Source organism: Entamoeba dispar, genomic scaffold (genome assembly GCF_000209125.1).
Source record: "Entamoeba dispar SAW760 scf_1105229461531 genomic scaffold, whole genome shotgun sequence".
Lineage (NCBI taxonomy): Eukaryota > Evosea > Mastigamoebida > Endamoebidae > Entamoeba > Entamoeba dispar.
The window spans coordinates 1-11,312 of NW_001854739.1; the positions used below are offsets into that span (position 1 = coordinate 1).

Consider the following 11,312-nt stretch of genomic DNA (forward strand, 5'->3'; position numbering starts at 1 on the left):
GAAAAATCCATTGCTAAAGAAGAAAGTGAGAAAATGATTAATGTCTTTGATTCAATGGAAGATGCAGGAAATCATATTAAAGAAATTTTATATTGTCAAGTTATAGAACCTATGAAAATATTTATTGAACAATGGAATGTTTATTATAAAAGAATAAGTATACTGAAAAATAGAAAGATAGATATGGACAGACACTTTGAAAAATTAGAACAAATTAAAAAGAAAGGATTGAAGAAACAAAATGGACTTAATGAAGCAGAAGCAAAATACAATGCATCAAAAGAATCATATATATTATTAAGAAATGAATTAATTAATGATATTAATAAATTGAATGAAAGAATAGATGAGATGAATGAAAAAGTAGAACGTTCTATCATGTTAGGATTTACAGAATATATTAATTGTTTAAATCTATCTTGGGAAAAAGTCCCAGAAATGCTTAGAAACATGAATAATGGTGATATCAACACACAACCAGTATATACACCAAATGATCAATCTATGATTAATGAGTCTAATCAACGTATTAATGAATTAAAAGAATGTAAAGATGAAATCGTAGAAACAGTGATACATCAACCAATGAAGAGTGAAGAAGAACATGAAGAAATTGTAGTTTGTCAATTTGCATATTCCGCAGAAAATGAAACTGAACTCTCACTTAAAGAAGGGGATAAAATTAAGATTCTTAATAAAAAGGGTGATTGGTGGCAAGGAGAGTGTCAAGGGAATATTGGTTTTTTCCCTTCGAATTATGTTAAATAATTAATTTTCATATAAATAATGCTTTCTACCCCCTCTTAAAATCAATTCCAATGACAAGTTTTTCATATTTCACAACAAATAGAAATCATTATCAAAAAAAAAATAACATGAAAATTGGATTGTTGAGGTATAGGGATTTTTCAAAAACACAATATAATGATCTTAAATATGGATTAGTCATTGACTAGTACAATATCACATTCAAAGTGCTCTAGTCTTCTTAGATGAAACAATAAAGAGTGTCATGGTATTTGTTCCTGCTTTTTATTCTTTTCATCTCTCTTAATTTAATCTCCTTTTTTTTCTTTGATTGTTTATTTTTGATTTAATAAGTGGTTATTATAATATTTAGTGTTTATAAATAAAGAACAATACAATATTGAACATAGTTCATGATTTAATAGTAATGATAAATATGAAGAAAATGAAATAGTACATAATTTGGTATTACCAATATAATAAAATAATATTGATTCTTTTTGAATTGAAAAGTGATATTGAATCCAATAAATGCAATTATATGAAACAAATTACTCTATTTCTTTATTATTTGGAGTTTTTATATTAACATGATAGTGTTATCACTTAAATATCATTTCTTGTATATTTCATTTTTATTAAAAACCAATGATATATAATTAATAAAAATAACGAGTAAACGATAGTTTTAGAATAAAAATATATGTAAATGGTTTATATATTTTAAATACTTGTATTGTATAATTAAGTATAACTTTTTAATTTTATGTATTATTCATAATGTTTAAGTATTGAATTTAATTCTATACCATTATTCTATCACATTCATATATTCTACATGTTTACATTCATTCCATTCTTCTTTATTCTATTAAATAGTTTGAATAACTCTGTTCCATATTAGTTCTTTAATTGTTGTGATATTTTATCTCCTTCATAATTCTCTTATTCGTTTTAGAACCTTTACACTATTCTCTTTAACACTTTATTTCCTTTTACTTTCATTAATTATTTCAAAATGGGTTATAATACATTGGCATAAACTAGAAAGATACAAAACATATTATCTCTAAAAAAACCAAGATGAAATAAATCATAATAATTATTGTGAATTATTAATTTCTTTTTTCTCATAGTTGTCTTTTATTTATTTGTTAGATTGTATTTTATTCTTATTGTTTTAGATTTTGAATGACAATAAAAAAAATGAACCATTTCAATTCATATAGTTCATTATTTAATTACTCATTTAATTATTTATCAAACCATTCAACAAATGTAATACCATAGATAATTAGATCTTTAATGCTATAAATTATAATCTCCATTTAAACAAACAAAAATAAATATAAATATTGTAATGACTTATATAGAAGAATGAACAAATATAAAAATCATATTGATGTTAAGAATTAATAGCAATTGTAATCAAAATGTTAATGGTTATATTAATTTGTATTTAGCATTAATAGAATAGAATTTAATGAATGGAATATGAAAAAATCCTTAAAAGAATATTAAGATGATGGAGTAGAAACTAGTAAATAATAACTGATGTCATCAAAAAGAAGAGACAATGTGTTTATGATAAAAATATGATACTGTGATATTCTTTAATACTTTCTAAATTTAATTATTCACTTGTCTCTCAACACTACATCTTATCCTTGGTTTCATTTCTAAATAAGGTAAAATCACTATAGTGAGTATGAGACTTATTAATTGAAACTATTATATACACAATACTAATTCATATATAAAGTGATTAAAAAATAACAACTAAATAAATTATTTTTATTTATTTTTTTGGTTTTTATTGAAAAAGAAAAAGTAATAAAATATAATTAAAATACTATAAAAGAATAATAAAAAAAAATAATATTTTATTTCCTTTGTTAAAAATAAATCTATATTATTATAATATATTTACTATTTATATTTACTATATGAATACTAACTTCATCTTGCTTCATGCACTTCGATTTCCTCTAATTTTTATTTGATAAAGAGAAAAAGTTGGTAAATTAATAATAATATTGCCAGATATTTAAATTTTTAAATTTATGGATAATCTTTTAACAAACAAAATTGGAGAATTATACTTTTATTTTAATAATTAAGGATATAACTTATAAAAATTGAAAAAATAAATATTCATGGTATTTAAAAATCATATTAAAGGAATTAATAAAAAACAAACATTATAGAGATTGGTTTACGTTATTACTTAATGCCCAAACAATATAATTTGTGAGAGATTAGTTTAATATTCATACAACTCCACAAAAACAGAAAGGATAAACAAATAAACCCTATGATTTTTTAATTAAATAGGAGTTAACCTATCTAGGAAATAAAAGAATGAAGCAAATCTTGAAAATAAAATTAGACTGAAATTATTTATGAGACATTTTGGGTTGTTATTCCTGTCTGTGATGATGTTACTTATTTTATTTATGTGCCTGTCAATTGGAATGTCTTCATCTAACAATCCAAAAAATACTATTTACGAACGAAATGGTAAATCAAGAAATTGGTATATGGATCGTTATTTCAATCTTGCTAACTTTAATTATGAAGGAGAGTGTTCTAAAGTATTTAAAAGTAAAAAAAATAATGAAAGAGATTTACTATTATTTGGAGGTTCTTTTCCTGAAATAAAAAGTTGGAAAGAATCAGAAGAATTGAGTTATGCACAATTAAAAATGAGTCAAGAAACTATTCCAAATGCAAAAAAAGTTTTTATGTTAATTGGTGATCCACCAACATCAGATTTTATTAGTAATATGAATGAGTGTGGAGTAGAAGTTGTCCAAGCAAATGGTCTACCTCAAGAAAATGGTGCTGTTACTAGGTTTTGTGCATGGTTAAATTATTTAAAAGAAAATAAAGGAAAATATGATCGTGTTGCATTATCAGATATTCGTGATGTATTTATATTTGGAGATGCATTTGCTACATTTTCAAAAGATGAAATATATTTATCATATGAATGTTTAATAAATAAAAGAGGAAATGTTGAGTGCAATGATTTTAGAGATATTTGGAATCGCGAATGGATCAACCAATTCTATGGAGAGGATATAGCACGTCAATATGCTGAAAATCATACGTTGATAGTTAATGCAGGATTTACATTTGGAGGATATGATAAAATAGTAGAATATTTAACTGTATTTACAGAATCTATAGACCAAAAACATTTTAAATATTGGGGGTATGATCAAGCATTATTGAGTTATCTTTATACTACAAGAAAATTAGATTTCTTAAATCCAAAGATGGCTAAATGTGATCAACAATTTTGTTTTGAATTAAGAGGAGGAAGTAGATATGATCCAAAAAAGAAATCATTGTATGTTGGAAATTCAGAATGTTCTCCTGTTATTAGACATAAATTAATTGTTGAGGGATCTGTTATTAGATTAACATAAAAATTAAATCAAAATCATTGTTAAATAAACATTATTTTTTTACTAACTTTTTTATTTTTTATTAATTATAATTTTTTTCTTTATATTATGTAATAAAATAATTCATTCATTCAATATTTTTATGATTTATTTTTTTGTTATCTAAGTTACTTAAATTTTTATAAGTTAAAGTTTCAACTTTATAAATTTATAATGTTTTAGAAAAAAGAACATTACTTTTCAAAAATTTACAAATAATTTATTGATGAAGTTCATTTAATAAAATATTTAACAAAAAAAATATAAAAAATACCAAAACAAATAAATGAAATGTATTTTATGGTAACAGTAATGGTTTATTTCTTTTGATTAACATTCTTTTTAATGCAGTTTGTTCAGGATTTTCCATGTCTTTAGTTCTTTTGAATGTGTTAATAGAAAATGAAGATGAAGGAAGAGAATGTAATTTGAATAAATCTAAAGAATTTTTAAATGAACCAAAATTGGGATTAACTTGATTGAAAGTTTCATGAAAATTACAAATGAATTCGTTTTCAAAACCTAATTGTGGAATAGGTTCTGAAACAATAGATTCTACTTCATTAATGGTTTCATCTATAATAGGTTCTTCTCCTTCTTCTTCTGATTTTAAAATAACTTTAATCATATTATCAGGGATTCCAGAACTATCTAAATTCATTGTTTGACGACAAGAATCTTTATTCATATGTTTCATATATTTATTTCTAACTTGTTTATTTCCAATTTGTCCTTCTTCTATAATTCTAATTCCACTCAATTCAATTAATATTTCACTAATAGTGTCTTGAAGTAATTTTAAATTTTCATCATTAAGAATATTTATTGTTAAACATTCTCTTCTTCCTTTTTCTTTATTTTCATCTATTGGTATTGTTAATTTTTCAATTTTAGGTAATAGTTCATTTATTTCTTTTGTTTTATTTCTATCTCCTAAATAAGCTTTTGCTAATGAATAACTTACTTTATCCAATAATTTAATTCTTCTATCACACCATTTCATCATTACTTTAGCTATTCCAATAGCAATTCTTTTTTTTCTTGTACTATTAAATTCAATAACATCAATATCAATTAATTGATTTGGAATATCATTTATAAAAGGTGATGGAAGAAGGTCAAGACAAACAATAAGAATTTGTGATAATTCTTTTATTGTAAATGAATAAACATTTTGGTTTTCTTCATAATCATTAATAATTTCCATTTTATTCATTAAATTTATATCAAATAATTCTTGATTACATGCTAATTTTGGAGAAAGATATAATGAATCAATAAGACATTCATATAACCCACTTTCTACTTCATCGATATCCATTCCAAGCATTCTCTTTTTTCCATTACTTAAACAATCTCCACAAAAAGTATGATACCATTTCATTGTATTTTCTATATCATCAGTTAATAATGCATATGTAGGAACATCTTTAGCTTGATTAGTGATTTGAATTGCTTTAGTTAAAAGAATACTTGGTGTTTTTGTTTTTGGATTAAATACTAAACGTAATTGATAATAACCAATATTTAATATTAATGAAGGTTTTCTTTTAATTTTATAAAAGAATAAGAAACCATCAGAATATATTACAGTATAAGTAATAAATGAACTTTTTGATTGAAATTGATTTGAATTATATCCAGAACATGTTAATACGTGAATTAAAGTATTATTTAAAGGATGTGGAATACAACGTTTTAATAATTTGTTTTTAGGTATACTTAAATATTGAACAGGAATTACTAATAATTTACTCAAATCACAACAAAGTGAAGCTTGAGCAAATGGATTAATCCATTGAATTGGTTTACATTTATTATCTAATTGCATAAATCCAAATTCATCATTTTTTGTTCTAAATAAATGGACAAGAGAAGGAATAGCATGAGCTAATGGTTTTGATGGATCAACATTTGTTTTATATTTTAACATAAATTGTGGACTTCCTTTTTTACAAACAAACAATAATGATACTGCATCAATTTTAGAATACACTGCAAAAAAATCTTCAGGATCATTTCTATAATTTTCAGTTTGTAAAAGAACTTCTTCAACAGTACATTTACTTGGTAACGTAGCACCTACCTGAAGTAATTTAGTTGGAGCTAAAACAAATTCATAATTTTCTTCTCTTAATTCTTTTACAATATTTTTTATTTGAGTATCTAATGATACTTTAATTTTAATTGGATAATTATAAGCTTCTTCATCTGCTGGTAATAATACCCATAATATAACTTCTCTTGGTAAAAGTTTTTCTTCATTTTTATTATCATTAATAATATGAATTAATGAATATTTTCTTTGATGTTCAATTTCATATACCTTTTGTAAATTAAGTCCATTACATTTACAAATAAATTCTCTTGATTCTTTTTCTTGAGATATTTTAAATTGTTCTTCATCTCCCATTAATGGATCCTGAATTAAACTCTCTATATATTCACAAATTTCTTTTGACCTTTTAATTAAATATGGTGTTTGTTGATATTGAACAATTCTTTTAACTACTTTACTTAATGTTCTACATTTATCTAAATTAATTAATACAGTCTCTGTTTTATTTTGAACTGACTCAAATGCACTTACAGCTGAACTTGTCATATCTTCAGTAAAAAGTAAGTCAGTAAGAAACATTCCAAGATAAGGTAATGTTGCACCAACTGCTTTACGGTGGCATTCTCTTAAATTTTTGAAGTTATTAGAATTTTGAGTAATTTCTTCTAATTTATCAAAAATACGATTCCCATCTTCTCCTAAAAATCTTTTTGTCAAACGGAGACGATGAATAGATGCTTTAGAAAATGCTGATGCAATTTCCATTACTCCATTAAAATTATTTAACATAATAAATCCATTACCAACTTCAAGTATTTGTTTTGCAATAGAAACTCTATTACTAACATCAGGTGCATTAAGTAAAAGTCTTACAAAAACGTCATTCATTGCATTAAAATGATGAACAAAATTAAAGATATTTGGTGAGTTTATTTCTTTATCTTTTTTATTCCATGCATATAACTCAGGTGGTTTAATTGCTTTAAACATTTCCCATTCAATAAGTGTAATTTGTCGTGAAATCATTAAAGGATCAATTAAAAGAAAATTTGGAACTGAAGTAAATAAACTCATACCTGTTCCAAATGGTTCTTCTACTATTGTAGTAATAAACTCTTTTCTTTCTAATCCATCTTGTAATTTATGTTCAGCAATAATATCACCAGAAAGACTATATAAAGAAATAAATGATTGTAATATTTGAATCGTTTCATTATCACAACCATTCCACATTTGATTTACCCATTTTTCAATAATTCTACTAATTGTAGTTAATACAGATGGTGTCCCAATATTATCAATATATTTATCATATAATTTTTTTAAAACAATAGTTTGTTCTGAAACACATCCAAATGTATATATAAAAGTATCTCTCATTTCTTCATCACATTGTTCACTTATAACGTAATCAATTAATCCTTCTAATGTAGCATATTTAACAACGTCCCCTTCTAATATTACTTTTCGATTTTCATATTTTCTCACTGTAGCAAAATTTGGTCGTGATACTTTCCATGTTTCACGTGGTGAATTAAACGTAAATCCATTTCTTGTTTCCATTTCATTTATTAATGAACTAGATGTTTTACATTGACTAGCTTTAGTAGTAAAAGGGATTGGATTTCCTAAATAACTATTAGGTAATTCTGGAGTAACTGGTGAAGATTTACTTGTTTGATTAATGGTAATACTTTCACATGACTTTGTCATTCTATTACTATTTCTTGCTAAAAAATGATGAGATGAAATTGATAAATTCATAGGATTTGTAGGACTAAATTTCTTCGGTGATGGTGGTGTAGACATTCAATTAAGAAAAATTGATTTTTTATTCTTTAGAGTATTTAAAAGCTCTTTGTTTTTTTAATCAAACTTCCAAATCTTTTTGATTTCTTTCTTTGGGAAAATAACATGACGTTCATCTCCTTTCTTCTTTTTTGGTCTTTTTGTTTTTGATTTTTTACCTTATCCCCTAATTATAGATGATTCATGTGAACTAATAACTCACTCTATTCGTTTCTTGTTAAAGACAAACCTTTTGAACACTAACAATAAACAAACAGATAATTTTGTTACTATTTGTTTAATTTATTAGTCACATTAACCTTTTTATTTAAAACACAAACGAATAAAAACCATTTAAAAAGAATAGAACTTGTAAAGAAAAAACTTAGTAGTTAAAATGAAAAATCCCTGAAAAGTTTCTTTATTAGCACTAATCATTCTTTACTTAATTGAACGTATTCTTACTAATTTTATTACACACACTATCTTGACTAACTTTACTCAATAAGTGATTGTTTTAATTTTACTTTTAATATTATTTTTGTTTGTTTTTAATATCTTTCATTACTAAAGAACATACTAAATAATTTAATTAATTTATTTTATTTACAAAAATTAGGTTTTGTATTTATTTTTTTTTTGTGTTATTAACACTAACAAAATTGCTTTTAGTGTTTTTATTAGTTATTCACTTCCTTGTATTTTGGTTATTACTATTTTTAAGTTTTAAACAACTACTTTTCTTCTCGTTACCTTCAAGATGCAAAGACAGTATTGTTTAGGGTCGTTATCTGTTTAGTATAGACCACTCTTCTTTGGAGAGAAAGAATTTTTTTAAAGACCCAAACAAGCATTTTGTATTATCTTTAAAAAAGTGTTATTTTATTGTGAAAGATAATAAGAGAGTGTTAAAATCTCTCATCTAAAAAAAGTAAATTAATAGATAAAAAAGAAGTTCAGTTAAGTTAATGATATTGATTCAAATAATTTTTAAAAAATTAATAAGAAACTTATTAAATTAAGAATTTATTTAATTGAAAAAAAGCACAAAAAAATTGATGTAATTTTCATTAGAAAAACTCAATAAAATAACATTAAAAACTAATATTTATTCATTCAAATTCAAAACTAATATTTATTCATTCAATTATATGACAGTCGTTCGTCTAGAAAATGTCTTTTTAAAGAATGTACTATTCTATCTAGAAACATTAGATGATGTGTGTAATTTTAATCAAATAAATAAAAAATGTGGAGAAGCAATAGCAACAGTGTTCATTAATCCATTCAAATTAAGCCAATTTTACACATTCAGTCAAATTAATAAAATATTTCCAGTACTTCAAACGTATTATTGTGCAAAATCTTTCTGTACACCAAAAATGATAGAAGCACGTAATATGCCATTAATGGAGATTGGAGCATGGGATAAAGGATTACCTACAACAGTCTTCTCAACAAAATGGTTTGCAGAAAAAGTTAGAAAAGTAAGAATAACTCAACCTATTATTCACTCCTTTATTAAAGGAATTAACAATTATACAAATCTTATTCATCTAACGATAGAAATTGAATACAAACAAGTTAGTATAGTAGAAAAGATAGTTGAAATTAAATCACTACAAAAAATTATCATTTATTCAAATTCATTCTATATTCTCAGTTTAGCTCAAAGAGAGTTCATTTCAATACAATCAAAAGCACAACTATACCTTATTAAAACAAAAAATCAACCAAGATATGATCTTAGTAATGATAAAATTGATAAGTCATATCCAAATATTCATTTTTATTCAGGAAATATAGAAGTACCAAAAGATGAGTATTTGAATGTTAGTCAATATTCATTCACTATTAATACAAAAAATAAAGGTTTCTCATTAATTTCACACGAATCTTCATTACTAAATACAGACAGTTTGAAACAAACAGCAAGTATAATAGAAAAGTATGAAATTTCTAAACTCTTTTTCTGTCATCAAGGCAGAACATCAGTTGAAACAAATTTAAGTATGTTTATGAATGTCACTGAAATCTCATTAGATAAAGTTAAGAACAAACTAACATTACCACTCTCGGTGAAAAGATTAAATATGAAGCAATGCAAAGTTTGTTTTGTTAATAATGGAGTTCGATTAAAAGAAATTCGAGGATCTAAAGGGTGCTCTGTTAGTGGAGAGATTTGTATTGATGATTTAAAAGTATTTTCATTTGATAGTAGTCGTATTGATATGTCTTGGATTGAACATGGAAAAACAAAGAGAGTTGGTATTGATATTCGATTAGATGTTTTTGTGTTAAACAACACATACTTGTCTGGACCTAGCAGTTTATCAGATGAGGAAAAGTATGTTAACCGTGTGAGTGTCAAAAGAGGAAAAAGTCTAATATTAAGCAAGTTGGACAATCAACTAACCATTGACCTACATAAATTTAACTTCAGAGTGGTTGAGATCATTAGTTGTGATATTAATGAATTATTGATTGGAAATGTTATTTGCACATTAACTTTCAAACCAGAGATAATTAGTTTTTGGGGTAGAGGAGAAGAGAGGCTAGTGAAAATTAAAAAATTACGGTGTGGTACAATTGGTAAAATACAAGGAGAAGAATATTTAGATTGCAAGAATTTTTATTACAAGGGGACTGAAATAATAATTAGCGAAGAAGAGAAAAACTGAAGATAAACAGAAGATTTAAACATAAATATAGAAAAGCAATAAGAATTTTTTAAACACTTAAAAATTTATTTTTATTCATTATTTGTTTATTTATCATTCATTTTGAATAAGGTTCATTACATATATTACAAACATATAATGTTCATTGATCTAGTATCATTCATGATAAATTTAACCACAGTCAATACAGTTATTGAGAAATTTAAACTTAGTAGTGTTTGTAAATTTGATATCAAAATAAATTATATAATTTATTGAACTGAACTAAGCTGTCTTTTTCTTCTTTAATACATATAATCAGTTCAACTTATTTATTTTCTTTTTTAACGTGATGATTTATTATTTAATGTTCACTTAATGGCAAAATGATTTAGATGATTTTCTTTTATTTTTGAGGAATCTTAAATGTATTGTTTCTGTAAAACTTTTTTGTTTGTAGATAATAAAAATTAATTACAATCAGTTGAATAAATAATAAAATTGCAATGAACTATTATCCAATCATTGTTAAACATGTATTAATGGATAAAAAGAATATAATCATTTTTAATCATCCTTTTATAATTAATTTATTTTTTTGCATAT

The 11,312-nt window shown here is 24.0% G+C and overlaps 4 protein-coding genes across 4 annotated transcripts, besides 17 other annotated features; 3 read left to right on the plus strand and 1 right to left on the minus strand.

Annotated features, from left to right (window-relative positions):
- Window positions 1–33: 33 nt before the first annotated feature.
- EDI_285400 (uncharacterized protein) lies at window positions 34–768 on the plus strand (the record flags this gene model as incomplete). Its single annotated transcript, XM_001738585.1, has 1 exon — window positions 34–768. The coding sequence occupies one exon, from the start codon at window positions 34–36 to the stop codon at window positions 766–768; it is 735 nt and encodes a 244-aa protein (XP_001738637.1).
- Window positions 304–360: a microsatellite.
- Window positions 761–788: a sequence feature (AT_rich).
- A 610-nt stretch (window positions 789–1,398) lies between these two features.
- Window positions 1,399–1,419: a sequence feature (AT_rich).
- A 41-nt stretch (window positions 1,420–1,460) lies between these two features.
- Window positions 1,461–1,523: a sequence feature (AT_rich).
- A 988-nt stretch (window positions 1,524–2,511) lies between these two features.
- Window positions 2,512–2,555: a sequence feature (AT_rich).
- A 12-nt stretch (window positions 2,556–2,567) lies between these two features.
- Window positions 2,568–2,629: a microsatellite.
- Window positions 2,630–2,642: 13 nt separating this feature from the next.
- Window positions 2,643–2,689: a sequence feature (AT_rich).
- Window positions 2,690–2,790: 101 nt separating this feature from the next.
- Window positions 2,791–2,812: a sequence feature (AT_rich).
- Window positions 2,813–2,841: 29 nt separating this feature from the next.
- Window positions 2,842–2,902: a sequence feature (AT_rich).
- Window positions 2,903–3,149: 247 nt separating this feature from the next.
- On the plus strand, window positions 3,150–4,181 carry EDI_285410 (uncharacterized protein; the record flags this gene model as incomplete). The annotated part of the gene is made up of 1 exon (XM_001738586.1): window positions 3,150–4,181. The coding sequence occupies one exon, from the start codon at window positions 3,150–3,152 to the stop codon at window positions 4,179–4,181; it is 1,032 nt and encodes a 343-aa protein (XP_001738638.1).
- A 31-nt stretch (window positions 4,182–4,212) lies between these two features.
- Window positions 4,213–4,320: a microsatellite.
- Window positions 4,321–4,434: 114 nt separating this feature from the next.
- Window positions 4,435–4,472: a sequence feature (AT_rich).
- A 25-nt stretch (window positions 4,473–4,497) lies between these two features.
- EDI_285420 (guanine nucleotide exchange factor, putative) lies at window positions 4,498–7,971 on the minus strand (the record flags this gene model as incomplete). Its single annotated transcript, XM_001738587.1, has 1 exon — window positions 4,498–7,971. One exon carries the CDS (start codon window positions 7,969–7,971, stop codon window positions 4,498–4,500), a length of 3,474 nt encoding a protein of 1,157 aa, XP_001738639.1.
- Window positions 7,549–7,586: a sequence feature (AT_rich).
- Window positions 7,972–8,561: 590 nt separating the features above from the next.
- Window positions 8,562–8,687: a sequence feature (AT_rich).
- A 340-nt stretch (window positions 8,688–9,027) lies between these two features.
- Window positions 9,028–9,090: a sequence feature (AT_rich).
- Window positions 9,091–9,197: 107 nt separating this feature from the next.
- Window positions 9,198–10,727, plus strand: EDI_285430 (uncharacterized protein; the record flags this gene model as incomplete). The annotated part of the gene is made up of 1 exon (XM_001738588.1): window positions 9,198–10,727. One exon carries the CDS (start codon window positions 9,198–9,200, stop codon window positions 10,725–10,727), a length of 1,530 nt encoding a protein of 509 aa, XP_001738640.1.
- Window positions 10,728–10,784: 57 nt separating this feature from the next.
- Window positions 10,785–10,821: a sequence feature (AT_rich).
- A 140-nt stretch (window positions 10,822–10,961) lies between these two features.
- Window positions 10,962–10,983: a sequence feature (AT_rich).
- A 300-nt stretch (window positions 10,984–11,283) lies between these two features.
- Window positions 11,284–11,306: a sequence feature (AT_rich).
- Between the last annotated feature and the right edge of the window lie 6 nt (window positions 11,307–11,312).